The sequence below is a fragment of the Lolium perenne genome, chromosome 6, assembly GCF_019359855.2.
Source record: "Lolium perenne isolate Kyuss_39 chromosome 6, Kyuss_2.0, whole genome shotgun sequence".
Classification (NCBI taxonomy): domain Eukaryota; kingdom Viridiplantae; phylum Streptophyta; class Magnoliopsida; order Poales; family Poaceae; genus Lolium; species Lolium perenne.
The window spans coordinates 29,593,663-29,618,378 of NC_067249.2; the positions used below are offsets into that span (position 1 = coordinate 29,593,663).

Sequence of the window (24,716 nt, forward strand, 5' to 3'; positions counted from 1 at the left end):
GAGAAAATTTAATACTCCCACTCCGCTGCAGATGCAATTCTCTCATAGCTATTATAAGGCAGGTTGACAATGTCTTAATGTGTTCTGAGCGGCTCTTGATGAGCGAAGACGCCGTCCTACAGGGCGATCTTTTGAAGAACACACCTATATGAGTGACACTACTGGTCATAGTGTGGGAGATTTGGGTGAATCTCTAGTAAACTCATGAAGGGCCGAGGAGTATGACTTATAAGCTCCACCCGAGGGGAAGGCTATGGTAGCCTAGTACCGTGCCGGCATTGAGCGAAACTTGCTGCACAAAGACTGACAATTCAAGGCATAGTCCATTGTTCAGTTGTAGTCAAGCGTAGCACCTTGCCTAGGTGGAAGTTCAACTTAACAGTCTCCACTGAAGTGCAGGTATATTAAACAGTGAATGGAACTAATGTGTCATCTGATGTGCATATGAGATCTGGTGGGGGATTGTTAAATGTAGATGGGCTGCAGCACAGTAAAGCAGCCCATGTAGTCTGCAATTCCTCAAATCTCAAGGCCCATCACGTTGGCAGCTTGGGACAGCCTTGGGGGACAAAGTTTAGTCCCACATTGCTAGTTGGGAGAGAGTTGGAGTGATATATAAGGACTGCTGTTCTAGTCATTCCAAGTGAGTGAGAATAGAAGAAGCCCTCGCGCACTCCTCCTCCGCCGCCCGCCCCGCCTCGGCTCGGCACGTCACGACACGACACGACACGTCACGCACGCACGCACGTCGCGTTTAGTGACTCGAGTTCGAGTTCGAGACACACTCTCGCCATCCCGGCGACTACGTGCACAGCCGTCCGGGAGAGCAAGCCTCCGAAACCCCGTCCGTTGAGATCCTGCACCGGGAGACGGGCGATAAGGTTTTTGGGAAGCGTCTCGGCGCGACTGCTCGCTGCTGTTCGTCTTCTTCTTCGACGGTTCGGCTGCTTCATCGACAGCTCCGACTACACCATGGGCGACATCAACAACTCCCATGGTGGTGATGGTGATGCTGCTGGTGCGACCTTCCCGGTCGCGATGTACGTGCTTTTCCTCTCCTACTTTGCACTGCTACTTGTTCCATGTTCAGATCTGATGCATGTGCTTAGTCTGATGTGTGTGATTAAATATGCTTGTGCATCTGTAATCTTGCTTTCGGTAATTAAACTCACACGGAAATTGCCTAATAATCCAACAATTCACTCAAAAAGGAAAAAAAAAAACGACCGATGAAAGTTGGAAGCCACGGCCTCGTGGAACCCACCGAGGGCAAGCCAGATTGCTAGTAGACTTTTGTACGCCTGAATTAGCCATCCCCATATCATTAACAGTCCAGCGTTTGGCGATTTGTGTCCTATTCGATCTACCTATGATTCTATCTGCGGAACGTGCGGCCTAAGGGCTCCCAGGGTATATAACCTACCGATGACCTGTGGTTCTGTCTGTCTTAATTTTTCAAGGGAAAGCTACCATGTCGAGCTACCTATCTAGGCTCGTCGATTACCTTTCTCGAAGCTTCTTCCCCACGCGATCGCCGGACGTGGTCGTGCGCACCGGCGAGAAGTTGTTCAAGGTCGTCGGCCACTCGTTGCTTGAAGATACAAGGAGGATCTCGGAGTGCTTCCATGTGGGCGGCTACGACTGGGCTATCTGCTACTGCCCGAACGGCGTTGCCTCCTCTATTCCTGATGGGCAGTTTGCGTCTGTGTTTCTCATGTTGATGAGCGACTGCGAGAGGGTTAAGGCGTCCTTCACTTTCAGCCTGCTGCAGGACCCTGCCGCATCACCAGCGACTGGGGATGGGGAGAAGAACAAAATTCACATCACTCTCACCCATAGCTTCAGATCCAAGGGTGCTAAGTCGGGTCTGGACAAGTTCGTGAGTAAAGCAGATTTGGCAGCGTTAGGATATCTCAAGGATGATTGCCTAGTGATTAAGTGCAACCTCGAGGTCATTGACGACCGTGAGAATGCTATCGGCAGTATCATGGTGCCACCATCCAGCCTGAACACCGATCTCCGCAACCTTCTGGAGACGGGCCATAAGGCAGACCTGACTATCAATATTGTTGGCAGCTTCAGAAGATTTAAGGTGCACGGGTGCATGCTAGCTGCGCGATCTCCGGTCTTCCGTGCGCTGCTGTGTGGCTCAATGATGGAGAGCAAACAAAGCAGACTCAGCATTGACGATACGGATGCCGATGTTTTCGAGCTTCTGTTGTATTACATATACAACGATTGTCTGCCGGAGTCCATGGATGAGGCCACGGAAGAGGCGACAAACATGGCGCAACATTTGTTTGTCGCCGCCGATCGGTACGGCGTGGAGAGGCTTAAACTGATGTGCCAGAGCAAGCTTAGCCAGTCACTAGATGTCGACACCGTGGGTTTCGTTTTGGATCTTGCAGAACGATGCAACTGCTGTAAACTGAAGGCTCACTGTCTCAGGTACATAGAAAGGAATTGCAACAGGTGGCCAGCTATCGAAGAAACACAAGGGTTCGCACAACTAAAGGTCAACCATCCGCTCCTCGCGCAGGACATTCTTGCCAAGGCGCGACGACGTAGCAAGAACAAGCGGAATAGGAAGAAGACCGGAAACAAGCTCCAGAAGAAATAAATCCTATTTGTTCTGATATGCAATTCCAGCATATATACATTGATGAAAACTTTGAGGTGTCGATTTTGTACGCATAATTTGTATTGGAAGGTTTATTGAGTACGTAGTACTAGCTAATCTTCTAGTATATATTTCCTTATTTTTCAATTCGGTGCATTTTGGCGCCACATCATCATTTTATAAGAGGTGAATCATCTGTCAACTTTCCAGCAATTTTCGAGTTTATTTTCTTTTGAAAAGAGAACTTTCATGTTCATTGATACAAGCTTATTCTATCTACTAGTAAATGTTGGAAATAATATAACTTTGCTTGGGACGGCTTGGAGGCAAATGAAAAAAGCAGTAATTAATCATCACATGAGACATCATGCCTAAGGATGGAATAAGTGGATACTAGGTAGGAAGGCGCGGCTTGTCACGCGCTTTCCCGCCTACGGAGGCCAAGCAGATGTGAATAACCAATGAAAATGCACAGCTGAGTCCCCTAACCATAACCTCTCTCCCTTCTGTGGTGCTCCCCAGGGCGCTGCCGGGGGACCAAGACCCGACCAAGGCCACCCCCTCCCTTGAGCTGCCTCCCTCCCGCCGTTGCCGCCTGCGTCTACTACGGTGGCGGTGGCCCCTGGTACTGAAGGTGCCGGGGTGGAGGACTGCAGCGGCGATTTGTTGGTGCGACTGGGGCAGCGTCGATGGATTCGTCATGCGCGGAGGTCATGGTGGCGTCACCGTCCTGGCGGCGGTGGCTGCTCGCCGGACGGTGATGGCACGCCGCGGGTCTAGGCCCCCCACCTAGGTCTGCCGTCCTGTGGCCGCGCCGAGGGGCGTGGGGTGGTGGATCGGCTGGTGGAGGGATGCGGGGGCGGTGCAACGGCAGCAGCGGCGGCCCTTGGTGGTTGCTACCGGCGGTGGCCCTAGGTTGCGGTTGGTGGCGGTGCGGCTATGGCCTGATCTGGGCCTAGGTCGGGCATTGGTTTCGCGGCTATCGAGGGCTGCAGTGTAGCCTGTTGGCTCCCGCATCACAGGGTCGTTCGTCTTGACGAGCGGCAAGGATGACCGTTTGCGTGGGGGCTCGACCTGGATAAAGGCGGCGGTCCTAGGGTTTCTCACGCGCAAAGATGAAGACCTTCTGGATGCCGATCGTTCTTCATCTAGCCGGAGTGATGAGTTTCGAAAGGCTCCGCCGACGAATGGAACAATGCATCTTTTCCTTTGAGTTTGCTGGATCGGATGGTATTCGGTCACGCGCACCCATGCTTTTATTCCGACCGTTTGGTTCTTGAGGGAGCGGCGCGAAGCTCTGTTCTGTGTTGACATCAAGTGACTTTTTGGTCCATGGTGAAGTCAGAAGAAGAGAATATCATGAACGCCGGATTGAATGACTAGCTAAGGGAGGTTCAAGTCTTCGCGATGTTGAGGGGCTTGCTTGGAGTTCCGGGCTTTGCAGTAGTGGTATTATAGTGGGGATGATAGCACAAGTGAAGTTCAGAGTCCTACCTTTCAGGGTGAAAACCCAAGGTCTGGCCTTAACTGGTTGTGCCTGGCAATGACCTTGTTAGAGACATTGTTTTGAAAGTGGGGACTATCTTCAAGGTGAAAACCTAAGATCTTTGATCGGACGACGACGACACTGGTGCACTGTTCCCTTCTTGGAGGTGTTGCTTTTCGAGAGTCTGTATTTTAAGTGTTGTCTTGGTGGTGGATGTATTGTTGTTGCTAGGACTGGGATACTGTAGAGGAACTTTTGTTTCTTAGTTTTCTTTTCTCAATTTTGGTTGTGTGCATCCGTACTACCATTAAGGTGTTACGTTGTTGCAGAGACTGGGTGTAATTGGTATATTCTGATACTAATATATTCTCTTTATCGAAAAAATAACCACCGAAAACATGCAACTGAAATGTTGGCAAGTGAAATGTTGGAGGCTTAAGCTGATGTGCGAGAGCAATAGATGTCCACACAGTGGGTTTCATTTTTTTTGAACCTAGCCAATGGCTTTTCATTGATTAAGTCGAAAAAGAAGTTGAACAGTTTATAAGGGAAACCGTCGGAAAACCTGATACAACAGCCAACACAACACGCCGACCCCTTAGATAGGTGTATTGGCTTTCTGTGGTGACCCAGCATACCACTGCATGATGTAGTATGCAAGTCGTTGACATAGCATACCACTGCATGGTATAGTATGCAAGTCGTTGACATAACACCAATGAAACATCGTTCCACTAGTATTACATCCCTCAGAATGGTACAACAGAAACATTTGCGGATCCAATGCATGTCTATAGAATTACACACAGACTCTTTACAGAAGATCAGCACAGCCTCCTACTTTACAATGAGGTAAAACTGCAAATAAACTCCAGAAGATCACCTCGTGGACTAAACTTATTACTAGCTCTACCTAACAAGGATTTGACTGGCTATAGAGGTTATGATTGGACTATAGCTAATTAGGAGCTAGGCTTAGGGAGCTAATTCCCTTCTATTTCTAATCTAGGTTTTCTCCATGTTGGATGTGGTGTTTGACTAGTCTGGCAGAATCCCCTCTCTTGAAGTAGTTGTTGACTCCTCAGTCTTCGAGTTGCACTGTAGATCCTCCTTCGATGTCGGCCCACATACGAGTCGACGACCAAGCCGCGCGAACGACCAAGGTCGACACCCCAACACCTCAACGCGAGAAGGAGGAGGCAAAATACCGGAGCCGCCGCTCCGACATCCACACCGGCCCTGAGGCCGCGTCCCCACGCGAGTCGACGACCAAGTCACCCAAGCAACCAAGGTCGACACCCTGACACCTCGACGCAACACGGCGGAGGCAAAATCCCGGAGCCACCGCTTTGGCGTCCACGCCAGCCCCAGGGCCGCACACCTCCAAGTTGAAGACGAGAAGCTCGCCGACACCAACCACCAAAGCTCTCCACTAGTCCCTCCGACCGGCGGTACATCCAAAGCGAGGCCCCTACAGAAAAGTGATGCAAGAGCGTCACCCTCGCCCGATCCCATGCTAGATCTGGAGTTTCCCCCGGAGAAACCCGGGTGGAGGAGCAAGAACACTGCCACGATGACACCTCCTAGAAGGACATGGCACCCAAGGGCGTCGCCATCATCGGACCCGGCAGCATCCAGGGCAAGGCTTTCGCCCGGCAGGGAGTTGCAAACCTCACACCTGCCCCTGGAGGACCAGCCGAACCACCATCCCCAACCCGCACACAACAACGCCAGCCCCGCGCGCCTGACTTCTGCGGCCACAAACGAAACTAGGTGCCGGGGCCTAGAACCGCCTCACGCCAGGGCCATCTCCTAGCTCGGCACGATGAAGAACCACCAAACCGGGGCCGCCGCCCCGGCATCCGGGCGCCACGTTGAGCCCGAGATCGACGGGCACCTTCGAAGCTAAGCCAACGACCGATACGAAGGGATCACGACGTCCATCATCGAAGCCGTCGGAAATAGGCAGCCGAGCCCAGCATCCCTTGCGCCGCCACACCTAGGCTCCTCGCCACCGCAACGAAAGAGTCGTCGTCTGAATCGTCACCACCACCCGCGAGATAATCACCGTAGTGACCAGAGCGAACCCGAGCAGCTGCCACGACACTCGGGGCTAAGGCTGGACACGAGCTGGCTCAGTCCAGGCTCGGGACGAGCCGCCATTTGGCTTGTCGTTTTTCAGCTCGGCTCGGTCTGGCTTGCAGCGCTCACGAGCCAAGAAAACAGGCTCGGCTCAGGCTTCACGAAAACTCGGTCTGGCTCGGGATGGCTCGGGAGCCAGATGCCATTAGTCACTGCCAGGTGGAGCAGCAGGGAAGACAACGGCGGAGCCTCGACGAGCTTGGCGCAGTTGACCTAAGACCATGTACTATGTGTGCCAAAAGCGGTTCAATGGGCTCTATGATTCGGTTCCATACACAACAGGGAATCGATTTTTTAAATAGAAGGCCCTCCGGCCCAGCTTTATATATAAAGCCACACACATGATACGGTTCGATACAACTCCACACCTCACACATAACAGTTATCCGATGTTCTTAGACACGCCCACACATACAGCTCCCCGCAGTACATAACAAGACACAGCACACACATCCCGGATCCCTCGCATGCCCAAAGTCGTCGTAGATGATCAGGGTTGTGATGTCGTCCTCATGTCGCGTCAGACCGCGTCCGCGCGTAGAGCCTCCTGACGCCGCCCACCGCCAAGTCCAGCAAGTCCCTGTCCCTCGGTCTGACCAGAACCCTCCAACACTGCATATGTAAAGATAGTTGGTAGAAGATGTCAGCCGGGTTGCCGATAAGCTTTCCCTCAATGGCTAGCTTATTACGTATGTTCCAAAGCGTCCAGCATTGAGCCGCAAAGGTGAACCACGCTAGCCTACGGAGGGGGTTAGACAAGCCCTGAGAAAGTGCAATGAAGTCCCCAGCCCCTGCCGGGTTCCAGTCGCACGAAAGAAGCTCCCTCACCCCAGCCCACATAAGTCTTGCTAATGGGCAGGTGAAGAAGATGTGGTTGCAGTCCTCCCAGGCCCCGCAAAGCGCACACATCCCATTGGAAGGGCCATGCCGCTTAAGAAGCTGCTCCCCCGAGGGCAGCCGCCCCCGGATCAATTGCCAGAGGAACACCTTAATCTTTGGTGGTACTCTGGTTCTCCACACATCTTTGAACGATGCGGTCGCCGCCCCTTGCGCCAACCTAGCATAAATAGAGCTAGTGGAGTAGATACCGGACGGCTCCAAGGCCCAAGAGATCTCGTCATCATCCGTGCTTAAAGGAAGTCCCTGTACCTCCTGCACAAGTTGTCCCATTCCACGCTTTCGGCGAGACCAAATTGTCGCCAAGCGTAGGCGCCATTCCCCCCGGCACCCCATCGAGCACCCTTGCTCCATGAACGGTGATGAAAGGCGACTCACGCAGCCTAAAGAGTCCGGGGAATCTCGCCCTAAGTGGTCCGCCGCCCGTCCACCGATCGGCCCGTACAGTAGGTTCTTCTCCGTTCCGAACCCGATGTTTTGCCCCCGCTTGAAGTGCCATTTGACCTTTTGTATCGCATTCCGTAATCGGGAGCCATGGGTCGGAACCTCTCCCGCATAGAGATCCCTGCCTCGCAGTACTTTGCCCTCGATCAAAGTCTGCCCAAAGACCTTCCGCTCCTTGGTAGAGCTTCCAAATCCATTTCACCATTAGGGCGATATTCATGGATTTAGTGTTCATCACCCCTAGGCCCCCCAGCACCTTGGGTTTACACACCGTGGCCCAGTCCACCATGTGGTACTTACGTTTATCTCCCACGCCCTCCCAAAAGAAGCGTGAGCGCGGTCTATCCATAGCCTTGTGCGTGCCGTCATGGAGCAGGTACATGCTCATAGCGAACAAAGGCAGGCTAGACAAGCAGGAGTTGGTCAGTTCCAGGCGCCCCGCCGCCCCAAGGTACAACCCCTGCCAAGGTTCAACCCTATGAGCCACAATCTCGGGGAGGAAACCCCAGTCCGCTACCCTAAGCGGTCGATCACTAATAGGCAATCCCAGATATTTAATCGGAAACTTGCCCAGGCGACAATTGAGGAGGTTGGCCACCCGTTGTTGAGCCGTCCTGGAGACCCCCATGACCACCACCTCGCTCTTGTCGAAATTGATCTTCAGACCCGACATGTTCTCAAAGCATAGGAGCAGGGCCTTCAGATTCGCAATACCCACCCCTGTGACAGGGAATCGATTCATTGTGTCAGAGAAAAGAAGCGAACCAACATGTTGGTTCGATTCAAGTTGATGTTATGTCAGGATTTGCAATAGCTGCCCCATATGTCATAGAGGAGAGAGAGGAGAAGCATGTTACTTTGCATGGAGAAAAAGGTGAATGCATGTTGTCAGGCAGGGCCCAAACAAAACCGATTCCACATAGCAGCTGAACGGAGGCAACTTCAATATCTGACACTTTTTCTATTGATTCGGTTCCACATAGTGCATGGCCTAAGGACAAGAGGAGCAGAAGGAAAAAAGGCTGGGATGTTTGCTGCATGCAGGGACTAGGTCGCGGCCTCGCGGGGTGCTAGGATAGGAGGGGTTGGCATCATCCTGTGGCGGCCGGCGGCCACATCCCGAGAGGCGACAGCGGTGCCCAAGGACGGCGGCGGCGTGTGGCTGTGAGCATGGCCAGTGACCTAGTTCTTCTATTCTCATCCTCGTTTACTGTATGCGAGATGCGGTGCGGCAGTTCACGATGCGAAGCAATGCCGAGGAAGCTCCATACGATCAAGCCCAGCCTCTGTCTGTTAACGGGCCAGAAAAACAGGCAGCCTCTCTTCCTTCTCTCAATTTGTCAAAAGAATCCCGAGCTTTCGGGCTGGACCGAGCCGAGCCGGACGAGCTAAAAGCCTGCGGCGGTCTAGGATATTGGGCTCGACTCGGTCCACTCCAACTGCAGGCCGAGTCGCGGAAAGCTCGGGCCGAGCTAAAAGCTCGCTCCAAATGTCCAGCCTTACTCGGGGCTGAAGACCACAACCGCCAACCACCTCCACCACAACGCTAGGACACGGTGCGGGATCCCGAGATCCGCCACAACCGGCCACACACCGGCCGGCCAACTCCAGACCACCTCCAGCGAGGAAGAAGACCGCCGCCACCATGTCCGGGGCCGCTGCCCGGCGTCCAAGAGATGCCAACAAACAGCCCCGCCGGTAGGGAGAGGTGCAGCTCCACAATGCCCAGACGCCCGGAGGCACCACTGCGAAGCAGCAGACGGCCGCCTTGCACCAGGAACTGTCGCGCACGCCGTGGCCCTCCAAGCCCATCTGGGCCCAGAACGGGCCCCAGCTGTAGCCGCCGGGAACTCCGCCGCGAGCACCAGCCACACCAGCGCCGTCCGCCACCGCATCCCACCGCTCGCCGCACCCGCTCACCGTCAAGCCTCCGCACGCGCCGGAGAAGACGAAGCCGGGAAGCCAGGCAGCCCTCGCGTCCACCGCGGGATCCCTCCAGCCACCTTGGGCCACCGCCACTGCGGCGAGGCCAGCAGCAGCGGCGGAGGACGGATGAGGCCGGGGGACCAGCGGCGGCGCGAGCTATGTTTCCCCCGAGACGCTCGCCGCGGGCGACGCAAGGGCCCGTCAATTTCGTTATCTTGGGAGACACTTTAGTATGTGGGTTTCATTTTGGATCTGGCAGAACGATACAACAAGGACGGTGCTACACGGTGCTATAGCACCGGTTAGTCTACCGGAGTGCTCCCCTTGTCTGAATCTAAAAATTTCCTAAAATAGCAAGTTGACAGTGACGGGGAGGGCTTTCCGGCCTGAAAGCGACGTCTCCCAGAAAACACCACTAATCGCATGCAGTGGTCCCCACGTCTCCCAAAATATAATTCTGGCCCTTCTAGTTCATTCTTCAATTTTGCCAAAAATTTGTGGCAAAATATTATATTCCCAAAAACAATATATAAGTATATAACAGCTAGTTTGTGATCTAATTGGGATGTAAAAATTGGAGCGATGCATGTATAAAAGAGATTAAAAATACATCCAGATGCACCAAAGCTGGATCACAAAACATACTAGTGTTGACACCGTGATCCATACAACAGTTTGGATGTAGAAAAATGATAGAAATTACATTCAGAAGCGTAAGTCTCAACTATAATTGAGGGAAAAAAATACATCTCGAACCTTTCATCATTTCGGAATGTAAAAAATGTACGAAAAGTACATCCAATTGCAAAAAATTACAGCAAAAATTTGGGAAACAATTCCTATTGTTACATCCAACTACAATATTGTATGTAGAATTGAGGGAAAAAAGTAGAAAAGTACAGGATCCAATTAGAAATTTTACATTCAGCATGATAGCTCACCAATTTGTAGCTCAAAAACTGCCCAAAATCGAGGGGATCTGGAGGTACCTGATCCGGTTGACGCGGTCGAGATCCGACGCAAGGAAGGCGGCGACGTGAAGGCGAGTCGCTGGCGAAGGTCGGGCGCGCCGGACCAGGCGGGTGAGTCGCCAGCGAAGGTCGAGTGCGGCGTGGCCGAGTGGGTGAGTCGCCGGCGAAGGTCAAGTGCTGCGTGGCCGAGCGGGTGAGTCGTCGGCGGAGGTCGAGTGCGCCGGGTCCGTGCGGGCATCATCGGATGCACACCACCACCACGTCTGGTTCCTAGTGTTTGGAGACGGGAGATGCAGATGAGAACAGGCTGAGACGACGAAGAAGATAAGGAAATTTATTCCATGACAGCATGGCCACGTGCACCACAAACTGCCAAAAAAGTCACCGTTTCTTGTACACCGTTAGATGGAGATCGTAGGGCCCGAGCGGGGAGCACCCTGTAACACAATAGAGTGCCCCAGCACTAAATAGAATTTGGGATACAACAACTCATGTCAACTCAAGACTCACTGTCTCAGCTACACTGAAACGAATTGAAACATGTTGACAGCAATGGAAATAACAGAAGGGTTTGCACAACTAAAGGTAAACCACCCGCCACAACGTAAAAAGAACAAGCAGAATAGGAAGAAAAACGGAAACAAGCCCCAAAAGAAATAAAGCCAACCTTTCTTTTATTTGGATAGACCCTTCTGATGTTTCCCCTGCACCGCCTGATCCTCGTGTTCATACACGCTCCCAAATCGGTATTTTTCGTCCCAAAGAATTCACTGATGAACATATTCGTTGGGGTAATCATTGCAGCACAGTCGAACTTAGTTATAGTTCACGCTTCAGGATTTCTTCTCTTACTTAATGGAGAGGAATAGTAAGTAACAGTGTACACATCTGTATTTTTAATTGCTGGATGTTTGAAAAACTGCTGAAATGGGTATCAGATGGTGATGAGATGCATAAATGATTTTTCTCACATGACTTGGTTGTATCTTTTGGTAACTCAAGATGTAAGCGGTCATTTTTTGTTAAACTTTAGGGATGTCTCACAATATGAAAACACCAAAAAAATTCCATACATTTGTCCATTCTGCGTTGCAGGGTGACACTTTCATTTTATCGAACTTGGGAGGTCCGTTTTGGAATCTTGGCCATTGGTTCTCTTAAATGCATGTCTTGCACATCTCTGCTAATATTGCTCCTTAATTAGCCCACGCTGTCAAAAACTAAACCAACAGTAGTTCTGTAATTATCATCATTTTCTGAGGACTTTGCATCTTAAATTTCTGTAGTCGGGTTGGTGCATCGGATTTTGCATGAAGAAAGGCAACCGATCAAAAAAAATAATCGTTTATTGGATCTTGCTTTAAATAGTTATCCTAACAAACAACCAATTCTTATATCGGGATGATCTTGCAGCATCTATTCTAACCTCCTACTGTCCGCTCGCGTGAACCCTCCCCTACACCAGTTTGGGCTCCGCAACAGGATGGTGTGGTTGTCATCAATGTTGATGCTGCGTTGTTCTCGTCTACAAATCGAATGGGGGTCGGCATCATAATCAGGGACCACAACGGTAATTTCCTGTCTGCTTGCAGGCAGTTACTTGATGAGGTTACTTCGCCAGAAATAGCAGAAGCACTTGCCATTAGGCATGCAGTCACCCTTACTCGTGATGAAGACCTGGATAGGATCATCTTGGTGTCGGACTGCCTCTCCGTCATCCAGAGGATTGGATCACCTCATCGAGATCGGTCTTTGGTCGGAGTTATAATGGAGGATGTCAAGACCCTCGCTACGTCTTTGTCGTCTGTGTCCTGTCGACATGTTAATCGCTTTTGTAATAATTCAGCACATAGCCTTGCTCGTAGAGCTGAACCTTCTGGTAGTTCCTTCTATCGTTTTGTGATCCCTGAGTTTATCCGGGACAAACTTTGTATTGATGTGTTTTGATCAATAAAGTGCTGAATTTGCTCCCAAAAAACAACCAATTAATGCAACAGTTATAGAAGGGTGAGATTTCAAAAGAATTGGCAAATGAAGAAGACTTATAGCAATATTCATTTTCTAAAGATTACATGTACGTGTTGAAGTATAGATACTGTATAGACCTGTGTATGTACGTATGTAACCGTTGTTGTAACAGTTAGAGCTAGTCTTCAGGAGGTTTAGATCTGGAGCGAGGGGATCGGCATGATCATGCCCACGATCAGCACTCTCCGCACGATACTGCGGCCCTGTATAAATATGTAACAGAACTGAGATAATGAATGCGTGATTGAGTGCAAGAATTCAGCTTGGTATCAGAGCCGACGACACCGCTGCTGCCTCCCTCCCTCTCTCCGGCCACCTCGGAAGCACCTCCATCCAGCTCGTTCCCTCTCTCCCCACCACCAATGGCGTCGACATCACGCGGTTGCATGTGCACGATTACTAGTACATACAAAAAGGTAGAGTACAGGCGTGCAACTGTGCAAGAGAAAAATAAAGGAAAATGATCATAATCCTCGGAGGCACGCGCGACTTGCAACCTCCGGTCTCTCCATGCGACATGCGTCCCACGAGAGCGATGAACGGGCCCACCACGCTGGCCTTATCGCGCCACAGACCTTCCTCATCCACTCATTTCCCTCTCTCTTGTGAGCCCGCCGCCTTCAACCTTCCTCCGCGCCACCGCCGGACTCCTCCGTAGACGCCTGCCCCAGCTAGCTCCTCCACTGGCTCGTCCCTGAGTTCCTCCTCAGCCAGCGTCGGACACCGTCGGCCTTCCTCCTTCAATCGGTGGCATGGCCACCTCCCATCTCACCGAGGCACCCCGGCGTGCAGCCTCTGCCTCCCGTCTCGCCGAGGCGCCCCTCCGCGGAGCCACTGTCTCCCGTCTCGCCGAGGCACCCCGCCGCGACAAGGAGAGATGCAGCCACCATGCTGCTCGGAGAGGGGCGGCCATCTACTGGTCAACATCCTTCCTAATCCTTCTTCTAGTGATGGACGGTGGTTTCGTCTTTTGCTGCGAGCCCGAGATTAGGTTGCAGTTTCTGTGATTTTGCTGCGAGCCTGGTTGTCTAGGGTGCTAACAGCCAGGGGTTCGTGCTTGGGGATTTACATCATAGGTAGAATTTTTTTGCTACTACAATTTCTGTGATTTTCCTACTTTAGTATATATTTTTTGCTACGAGATATTTCCAGTGAGGTCTCTGTTCTGTTGATGTCTCGTGGTATCCATCTTGTGGATTTGCAACATAGGATTTTGTTTGTTTGCTACAACTGTTTTTACGATTTTGCTACAATTACATAATATGGTTGTCGGCGAGGTCTCCGTTGATATCTTCGAGGATTTGCAACATAGGAATAATTTTTTGCTACAATATTTTTACGGTTTTGCTACAATTGCAAAATATGTTTGCCACTGGGAAGGTGAGTTCTCCGACGAGTTCCCCGTCGATGTCTCCAACGATATCTATTTTTGCTACAAGGGCACAATTTTTTGCTACGCGCTCTCCAGCGTGGTTTCCGGCGAGTTGGTCCGTCCGGCGAGCTCAGCCTCTTTCTTGTATTTCGTGGGTCAACTGTTTTTTACTACACTTAACCTGTACTGTTCAAAAATAAAACCGGGCTTGAAAAAATAATGTGCAGGTCCTGTGGACATGGATTTCCGTTGAAGTTTGGTCGTGATACGAACTGATGACTTTGGTCGTGACACGAAATACGTGATCAGCTAAGAGACCGTGTCAGCTATATATTAACACCGGCCTAATCCCCAATGGCCCCATAATATAGAAGTACCTAAAGTCTATCTACCCCATCGTCCATTGATTTCTTTTCCTCAAACATCTTAACATGCGATATTGCAGGCGGCCATGGCAACGAAGACCGCCTCGACTGTGGTTCTCCACGCCGGCGAGCACCTATTCAAGGTCGTCAACCACTCCCTCGTCAAAGGCAGCAATACCTGTCTCACGTCCGCGGCCTTCCGCATCGGCGGCCATGACTGGGCTATCTGCTGGAATTTTGGGCATTTGGCCTTTGGCCTATGGTCCATTATCAAATTCTGAAACTCACATGGTTCATTCTAATAATCAGTGGCAGCACTAGTGGGAGCTGAAGTTTAGTCCCACATTGCTAGTTGGGAGGGAGTTGGAGTGGTATATAAGGTGAGCTGTTCTAGTCCTAGTAAGTGGGTGAGAAGAGAGAGCCCTTGCGCACTCCTCTTCCTCCGCCCGCCTCGCCACGCCGCGCCACGCCAGTTGCGGGAATCTCGCCAAGCCGAGCTTATCTTTTGCTGTTTGGGAAATTAATTCTGAAATTAATCATGGATGTGCCGACTCGGACGTGGGATGCGCCCCACGACCTTCCCGAACCGCACTACATAAGACTCTGCGCAACCCTAGCCGCGTGACACTAGACGCATACGCGACTACTTGTTTCCAGTTCATTGCGCCGCCGCCTTTGTTTTCCTCATCCCGTCCGTCGGCGTGCACCGACTGCCGGGACAGTAGGCCTCCGGAACCCTGCCTCTCGTGAACCTGTACGGGTGAGGGGCAATCAGGTTTTTGGGGAGCGCTCCGGCGCGACTACTGGCATCACGACGTCGTCATCAGACGACGAGTTCCTCCACAACGATAACTTCTTCCCGGAACTCAGCGACTTCTTCGACAACCTCAACATGGGCGACAACGAAGCTGCTGCCAAGTATGTGTTCTTGTCGTTTCTCTTTCAGTCTTTGTTAGAGATTCTTTTTCTAGTTTATATGGTAGATGCGATCGATTTGTTTTGTTTAGATGTGATCTGTTCATCTACCTTACTAGTCTGCACGATTAGTTTATTTATTATTTTCATAGTCATGATTTATCAATTACTTGTACGGATTATTTCATATGGATATTTGCTTATATATTCAACAATCCAAAAACCTGATTATAGGCAAATCAATTCAAGCAGTTCTATGGTTTACAAACCTAGGCTGTTTTAGCGCCACGGATGCTAGACCTGAGGGGCCTCTCTCTGCAGAAGAGCAGGAAAAGTTTGAGAAGGTCGATGCCATGTTTAAGGCGGCCTTGTTCAGCATTCTTGGGGACAACATTGTTGACCCGTACATGGCTTTCGACCATGGTAAAGATGCGTGGGATGCGCTCGAGGCCAAATTTGGGGTCTCGGACGCTGGCACTGAACTGTATGTCATGGAGCAATACTATGACTACAGGATGACTGATGAGCGCTCCGTGGTTGAGCAGGCTCATGAGATTCAGTCACTTGCCAAAGAACTCGAGCAGTTTAAGTGTACCTTACCGGACAAATTTGTGGCCGGTGGCATTATTGCCAAGCTTCCTCCTTCGTGGAGGAACTTTGCTACTTCTTTAAAACATAAGAGACAAGAGTTTTCCGTTTCGGATCTCATTGGCTCGCTTCATGTGGAAGAGAAGGCGAGAGCAAAGGACACACGAGCTCGAAGTTTTGAGGGAGGTTCTAGTGCCAATGTGGTACAGAAGAAAAACTTCCAATCTCACAAGTCAAAGAATAAGAACAATGGAAAAGGCAAGTTTGACGAGAAGAACAAAGCCTCTAACTCAACCAACTTCAATAGGAAGACCCCTTATAAGAAGAAAGGGAATTGCCATGTTTGTGGCACTCCTGGATATTGGGCTCCTGATTGCCCAGAACGCCATGATCGGCGTGGGAACAGCGGCAAGTCCGCAAATGTTGTTATTGGCGTTGATACTGAGATGAAGGACATTGGGTACGGTATTTCTCCTACTGTCCTTTCAGTATGTAATTCTCCTGATTGGTGGATAGACACCGGAGCCAATACACATGTATGTTCTGATGTCTCTATGTTTTCTTCTTATCAGGTCGCGAGGACTTGCTCCGTGCTGATGGGAAACGGCTCACGTGCTTCTGTTCGTGGTGTTGGTACGGTTGATCTGAAGTTTACTTCAGAAAAGACCATCCAGCTGAAGAATGTGCAGCACGTTCCATCAATTAATAAGAATCTCGTTAGCGGATCGCTTTTATGTCGAGATGGTTTTAAGTTAGTTTTTGAGTCCAATAAAGTTGTAATTTCCAAGTGTGGACAATTTGTTGGAAAGGGTTATGTGTGCGGAGGCTTGTTCCGCTTATCTCTGTCAGACTTATGTACTCAAATTATTAATCATGTTTGCAATGATAGTGAGTCCGATATGTGGCATTCACGAGTTTGTCATATTAATTTTGGGTGCATGACGCGGCTAGCGAATATGAATATAATTCCAAAATTTGCTATTGTCAAGAAATCCAAGTGCCAAGTATGTGTGCAAGCTAAGCAACCACGTAAGTCTCACAAGACTGCGGAGGCAAGAGACTTGGCACCACTGGAGCTTATACATTCGGATCTTTGTGAAATGAATGGTGAATTGACAAAACGAGGGAAAAGATACTTCATGACTTTAATTGATGACTCTACTCGATATTGTTATGTGTACCTCCTGAAATCTAAAGATGAAGCTCTTAATTACTTCAAAATCTTTAAAGCTGAAGCAGAAAACCAACTTGATCGAAAGATCAAGCGGCTAAGGTCTGATCGTGGTGGAGAGTATTTTTCCAATAATTTTGATTCTTTTTGTGCGGAACATGGTATTATCCATGAGAGGATGCCTCCCTACTCACCTCAGTTAAATGGGGTGGCCGAAAGAAAGAACCGTACTCTAACTGATTTGGTTAACGCCATGTTAGATACATCGGGTCTATCCAAGGCATGGTGGGGGAGACGATATTGACTGCATGTCATGTCCTAAACCGTGTCCCCACAAAGAACAAAACCATTACCCCTTTTGAGTAATGGGAAAGGAAAAGGTTGAAACTCTCTTACCTACGAACTTGGGGCTGTATGGCAAAAGTAAATGTACCGATACCCAAGAAGCGCAAGCTTGGACCAAAAACCGTGGATTGTGTTCTTCTGGGATATGCATTTCATAGCATTGGCTATAGATTTTTGATAGTAAAATCTGAGGTATTCGACATGTATGTTGGTACAATTATGGAGTCAAATGATGCGACTTTCTTTGAGGACATCTTTCCTATGAAAGAAACGTCTAGCTCATCAATTCAGGAGATGCCCAGTTCAGCTACTCAGGAATTATTTCCTGAACCTACCATGGCTATAGAACACTCTGATAATCCTGTGGAGGATGATAATGAAGCTCCCAAAAGGAGCAAGAGACAGAGGACTGCAAAGTCCTTTGGACATGATTTCATTGTGTACCTCGTGGATGACACTCCCACTTATATTTCAGAAGCCTATGCATCTCTGGATGCTGACTACTGGAAGGAAGCTGTTCGTAGTAAGATGGATTCCATCTTAGCTAATGGAACTTGGGAAATTACTGATCGTCCTTATGGGTGCAAACCTGTAGGATGTAAATGGGTGTTCAAGAAAAAGTTTAGGCCTGATGGTACTGTTGAAAAGTACAAGGCACGTCTTGTGGCCAAGGGTTATACCCAGAAAGAAGGTGAAGATTTCTTTGATACATACTCACCCGTTGCAAGATTGACCACGATCCAAGTACTACTATCCTTGGCTGCCTCACATGGTCTTCTCGTTCATCAAATGGATGTTAAGACTGCTTTCCTAAATGGAGAGCATGAAGAGGAAATTTATATGGAGCAGCCTGATGGATTTGTAGTAGATGGTCAAGAAGAAAAGGTGTGTAAATTACCGAAGTCTTTGTATGGGCTTAAGCAAGCGCCTAAGCAGTGGCATGAAAAGTTTGAAAGAACTTTAACCGCTGAAGGCTTTGTTGTAAACGAAGCTGACAAATGTGTATACTATCGCCATGGTGGGGGTGAGGGAGTCATTCTTTGTCTCTATGTCGATGACATATTGATATTTGGAACCAGCCTTACTGTGATTAATGAGGTCAAGGAGTTCCTATCTCGTTGTTTTGAGATGAAGGACTTGGGAGTAGCTGATGTGATCTTAAACATCAAGCTGCCGAAGAATGACGATGGTGGGATTACATTGCTTCAGTCCCACTATGTGGAAAAGATCCTGAGTCGCTTTGGGTATAGCGACTGCAAATCTTCTCCAACGCCTTATGATCCTAGTGTGATAATTCGTAAGAATAAAAGGATTGCTAGAGATCAATTGCGATATTCGCAAATCATTGGCTCGCTTATGTATTTAGCCAGCGCCACGAGGCCTGACATCTCCTTTGCTGTAAGTAAACTCAGCCGTTTTGTGTCTAGACCTGGAGATGTTCATTGGCATGCTCTTGAGAGAGTTTTGCGCTATTTGAAAGGCACTGCGAGTTATGGCATTCACTATACTGGGTATCCAAGGATACTTGAAGGTTATAGTGATGCAAATTGGATATCTGATGCTGATGAGACTAAGGCCACAAGTGGTTATTTGTTTACACTTGGAGGTGGCGCTGTTTCCTGGAAGTCTTGCAAGCAGACCATCATTACGAGGTCAACTATGGAAGCAGAACTTACAGCATTAGACACAGCCACTGTTGAAGCAGAGTGGCTTCGTGAGCTTTTGATGGACTTACCTGTGGTTGAGAAACCAATACCCGCTATTCCTATGAACTGTGATAATCAAACTGTGATCGTCAAAGTAAACAGTTCTAAGGATAATATGAAGTCATCAAGGCATGTGAAGAGGAGACTGAAAACTGTCAGGAAAATGAGAAACTCCGGAGTTATAGCGTTGGATTATATCCATACGTCTAGAAACCTGGCAGACCCCTTCACAAAGGGACTACCACGAAACGTGATAGAAAATGCATTGAGGGAGATGGGTATGAGACCCACACTATAAGCTGCCCACGGTGGTAACCCACTCTATGTGATCGGAGATCCCATGAATTAGAGCTGGGAGACAAGCTGTTGGTCAGCTGGAAGGAGAGTATATATCCCTATAGCAATTTTACCACTCCGTAAGATGCAATACTCTCCTAATCTGCATGGCAGGTTGATAATTATCTTAATGTGTTCTAAGTGGCTTATTTTAGCAAAGATGTTGTCCTGCAGAACATCTTTTGAAGAACACACCTATATGAGTTTGATTGTTAAATGTCGCAATCTATGAGAGTTGGGTGCTCTCTAGTAAACTCATGAAAGGCCGGAGTATGACGTATAAGCTCCAAACCGCGAGGAAGCCTCACGGCAGCCTAGTATCGGTCTAGGCTTTGTATGAAGCTAGTGCGCAGAAAACTTGTAGTTCAAGGCATAGTCCACTATCCAAGTTGCAATCTAGTGTAATATGAAGCTTTAAGTGGAAGTTCAACTTAACAGTCTCCACGACATACTGGTATATAAAACAATGTTCTGGAAACTTATTGATGAGTGCCAATATGAGTTTGTGGGGGATTGCTGGAAGTTTGGGCATTTAGCCTTTGGCCCATGGCCCATTATCAAATTCTGAAACTCACATGGCCCATTCTAATAATCAGTGGCAGCACTAGTGGGAGCTGAAGTTTAGTCCCACATTGCTAGTTGGGAGGGAGTTGGAGTGGTATATAAGGTGGGCTGTTCTAGTCCTAGTAAGTGAGTGAGAAGAGAGAGAGCCCTCGCGCACTCCTCCTCCTCCGCCGCCCGCCACGCCTCGTCGCGACGCGACGCGACGCGGCGCGGCGCGGCGCGGGTTGCGGGAATCTCACCGAGCCGAGCTTATCTTTTTGCTGTTTGGGAAATTAATTGTGTAATCAATTTTGAGTCATTAACGGACGCGTTACTCAGCCGTTTTGCCTTCCGGTTTTTCTGGATCGTGGCTATGCCGACTCGGACGTGGGATGCGCCCCACGACCTTCCCGAACCGCAGTACATAAGACTCTGCGCAACCCTAGCCGCGTGACACTAGACGCATATGCGACTACTTGTTTCCAGTTCATTGCGCCGCCGCCTTTGTTTTCCTCATCCCGTCCGTCGGCGTGCACCGACTGCCGGGACAGTAGGCCTCCGGAACCCTGCCTCTCGTGAACCTGTACGGGTGAGGGGCAATCAGGTTTTTGGGGAGCGCTCCGGCGCGACTACTAGCATCACGACGTCGTCATCGGACGACGAGTTCCTCCAGAACGACAACTTCTTCCTGGACCTCAGCGACTTCTTCGACAACCTCAACATGGGCGACAACGAAGCTGCTGCGAAGTATGTGTTCTTGTCGTTTCTCTTTCAGTCTTTGTTAGAGTTTCTTTTTCTAGTTTATATGGTAGATGCGATCGATTTGTTTTGTTTAGATGTGATCTGTTCATCTACCTTACTAATCTGCACGATTAGTTTATTTATTATTTTCATAGTCATGATTTATCAATTACTTGTACAGATTATTTCATATGGATATTTGCTTATATATTCAACACTATCTGCTACTACCCAAACGGCACCTCAAGGATTGTCGATGATCAGTTCACTTCGATTTTTCTCGAGTTGATAAACACCGCCGGTGATTCTGAGGTCACTGCGTACTACTCCTGCCTACAGGACCCCGCACCGTCGGCCAAAGGAGAGAAGCACAAATTCGGCTACACCAGAAAGTTTGAGGTCGGCAAGCATGGAGTTTCTTGGGGTGGAAGAAAATTTGTTAGTAAAGCTGACTTGGTTGCCTCGGGGTATCTCCAGGATGACTGTCTACTGATCAAGTGCGCGATCACCGTTATTGCCTCTAAGCTCGTCCAGGACGCTGAGGATAACGAAAATAGAATCATCATTCCACCCTCTGTCCTCAGCAAAGATCTAGGCAATCTTCTGGAGCACGGCCTTGAGGCGGACTTGACGGTCCGTATTGGGTGGTTCAAAGTTTTAAGGTGCACGGGTGTGTGCTCGCTGCACGGTCGCCAGTCTTCCGTGCGCTGCTGTGTGGACCTATGATGGAGAGTAGACAAAACAGTATCCGCCTTAACGATGTAGATGCCAGAGTTTTCGAGGTCTTACTTTATTACATGTACAATGATTGCCTCCCCGAGTTCATGAAGGAGACCACGGAGGATGCTATAGACATGACACAGCATTTGCTAGTCGCGGCTGATCGGTACGCAATGGAGAGGTTGAAGTTGATATGTCAGAACAAATTAAGCAAGGCACTTGAGGCTAAGTCATTGGGCTTCACTCTGAATCTCGCGGAGGAATTCCACTGCCAACAGCTCAAGAACTATTGTCTCAACTATATAGCAAGAGGCACTAAGAGGATACGATCTACTATAAAAACTAATAAGTTCAGGCGACTCAAGCAAGACCACCAAGGTGTTGCATATGATATTTTGGACAAGGTAATTGACAAGCTGTAGTGGTCCGACTTTATAATGTCAAAAGTGCAATCTCCTAGTATTAAACAGAAAGAGAAAAGTATATTTACTATGCACAGGTTACTCAGTAATGTTTGTTCCAGTGTGTTGTTTCTAATCTTTTTTATCTCTGCTGAATTGTTTATTAATTCATGATTTTAAATGGCAAAGTAACAATACTTAATGCAATTTATATAATACTATTATCATCGGAGCCCTAAACCCTACCCTAAACGCATTATTGATCTACCGAGAACAAGCAATCACAGCAAACGATACCGAGATTTGCTAACGTTGTTCAACGATCAACGCCTGCATCCACGGGTCATGCTTAACAGACACTAATCCCCATGTACTAATCAACATAGTACCACTGATGACAATCCCGACGAATTCAACACACACACCAGATATCAAACACCACACTGATCCTGCAGTCCTTGACACGGACGCCGGACCGTTCTTGAACAAATTATGCGTCTAAACTAAATCTCCTCTAATCAATTTTGGTTACCATGCAGTGCCTTTATATATTAGGCTTGGGTAACAGAGTTTCATTCTAGCACGTAACCTACCACCAATTACAAATCCAAAACTGTAGCACAACTCATACACATATTTGACAGATACCTTGGCGAATATGTCTTTCGCTATCTGAGGCCGTCATGCACGAACATTTGTGTACCTGGATTTGAACCATTAATCATGAGTTTTATTGCTACCTCCTTGACTTCACGTGATTTCATCTGCAGCTGTAGTCACTCCTTTTCTTCATCACATTGAATGCTCCCACTAAAACTAAGTTCTTCCTCCACTCTTCTTTTGTGCTACAAACCTGCGGAAGTACCCATTCAACCCAATCACACATCAATCATAAAGTTACAATATCTGGCAACATCGTTGTATCATCGCTTCGGTAGCTTCTTATTGTCTACTCCCTCCCTTCAGAAATAGTCTGCATTTTAACCCTAAAATTTGTTCTAAAATACTCTACATTCTAGTTGTTGGTCAACAACAACACTGAAAACGAAATGATTTTGCTCTGTTTATTGGTTGTTGTATTTTTCAATGTAGCTTGAATTGGTTGATCACATATCTAAGTATTACTAATAAATGCAATACTAGTTTGTCTCATTTTTTCTAGAATGTAGACTAAATCAGAACGAAGGAAGTATGTAAAGCTGAACAACTCACGTATTATGTGTCACATGTAAGAGTTACTAATCCTTGTTGTGGTTAAATGCATATCAAAAAGCTCGAAGAAATTTCGTTATTGCCTTTAGTCATCTGGAGTCAAATTCATAGTTTTCTCATCCACTTTTGCAGATTTTCCATGGTCAACTCTCGTCCATCTCCCGGTTTCGATAGAAATTCACCAACATGAATCTGGTACTCGCCAACACTGCCCACCCTCCACGCTTAGCTGACAACATGTTTAATTATCAGTGTACTAGTTTGTAGTTATGTTCGTCTACAATCCCACCGCGCATACTGGGTCAAGAACCCACAACACCTCACTCCTACTAACTGGCGGAGCTTCTTTAGGGCAAAACTGGGCCATGGCCCGCCCATGTTTTCTGTCAAAATAAAATTAGCACCTGCTATGCATCTAAGCCTCTAAGGCCCAGCCCACAACTGCCAGCACGCATTTCATGGACCTCAGCTTCCAGTCGGTCGTTCCTCTCTCTCAACTCGCTCGACCAAAGCAATGACTGGAGGCCAAGAGAGGTGCGGCGCTAGGTTTTGCGATTAGGATCAAGTAGAGGAGGGATTGGGGTGAGTTGGTCGAGCAAAGTAGGCACATCAGCGGCGAGTCACCGCCGGCATCTGGGGGTCAGCCAGGGAGTGCCTCCATCCCGCACTCCCGCAGGAACGGCTGCACCGTAGGCACCGGCGGACAGGCCGGCATCTAGGGGTTGGCCAGGGAGTGGCTCCATCCCGCACTCCCGCAGGAACGGCTGCACCGTAGGCACCGGCGGGCAGGCCGGCAGCTGAGGCTGCACCCAGCGTCTACTTCCTGCTACCAGACATAATTGGTCCTCTTCTCTTCTGCCCCAAATTCTTAGCTAGCAATTTTAACATATATTCACCGTGCACTGAATTGGGAATCTTCTTTAATTCTGCAAATTTCAACAGCCACATCTACTGTCTACTTTATTTTGTGTAACTTTTTTTATTGTACAGTAATATTGGATATATGGATGCATCTCCTGATTTTGTAACCAATGGGAACATAAGGATATGATCCATAACTAATTTGTAGTGAATTGATCTGTTTAAACACATTTTTTTAGTTCCCTTTTAGCCTAGCCCGCCCAAGAATTTTTTTCAAGCTCCGCCACTGCTCCTACTATAGAACACCACCGGTCAGACCTAGACCAGTGACGAGTTAACATATCCCTGAAACCCCTGCGCGCCAGTCCGAATCCCTACTCTGGACACACATTTGGTCCGTGGTAGAGAGCTACAACCTGATACTAGCATGAGGTTGCACAAAAGCACTAGTTGCTATGTAAACACGTTCCAAACAAAATAGAGTAATCTCACGGGATAGATGACAAGTTCTATATCATGATACTAATTTTTTTACAAATCAGCAAATAGAAATAACTAAACATAAAATATGTGATATCAAAGTTAACAAGAAGGACTAATTTCCATGCGTATGGTAAATTTCTTGGTTATGCCTTTGTCTAGGTTATGGTTCATATGGAAACTCCTTGCCTCTTTTGCACATGATTCTCAAGTACAACATCAAAAAGACTTAGGTAAAGATGGGAAATATCATCGGGGATTGCTATATCCCATTTGATATAAAGGCTTCTCCACTCTAGATAGGTGTATTGGCTTCTGTTTCAGAAAGTTAAGTCAAGAAGAAGCTAGGCAAAAAGGACGAATAAAAGAGTAGAATTGTTATGATTCTTGAAATAGGCTCATATATAGAAAAAGAAACAATACATATCAAGGAAGAAAAAGGTACA

At 48.5% G+C, this 24,716-nt stretch overlaps 2 protein-coding genes and 1 pseudogene across 2 annotated transcripts; all 3 read left to right on the plus strand.

Annotated features, from left to right (window-relative positions):
- Positions 1-1,471: 1,471 nt before the first annotated feature.
- LOC127310638 (BTB/POZ and MATH domain-containing protein 1-like) lies at positions 1,472-2,620 on the plus strand. The gene has a single exon (XM_051341293.1). It carries the CDS (start codon positions 1,472-1,474, stop codon positions 2,618-2,620), a length of 1,149 nt encoding a protein of 382 aa, XP_051197253.1.
- A 9,402-nt stretch (positions 2,621-12,022) lies between these two features.
- On the plus strand, positions 12,023-12,433 carry LOC139832330 (uncharacterized). Its single transcript, XM_071822065.1, has one exon. The coding sequence runs from the start codon at positions 12,023-12,025 to the stop codon at positions 12,431-12,433; it is 411 nt and encodes a 136-aa protein (XP_071678166.1).
- Positions 12,434-12,978: 545 nt separating this feature from the next.
- On the plus strand, positions 12,979-21,738 carry LOC127308453 (BTB/POZ and MATH domain-containing protein 1-like; annotated as a pseudogene).
- The last annotated feature ends 2,978 nt before the right edge of the window (positions 21,739-24,716 follow it).

Bases quoted from the DNA above. Each gene is read 5' to 3' on its own strand.
- LOC127310638 (XM_051341293.1), top strand. From the start codon at position 1,472: ATGTCGAGCTACCTATCTAGGCTCGTCGATTACCTTTCTCGAAGCTTC.
- LOC139832330 (XM_071822065.1), top strand. From the start codon at position 12,023: ATGGGGGTCGGCATCATAATCAGGGACCACAACGGTAATTTCCTGTCT.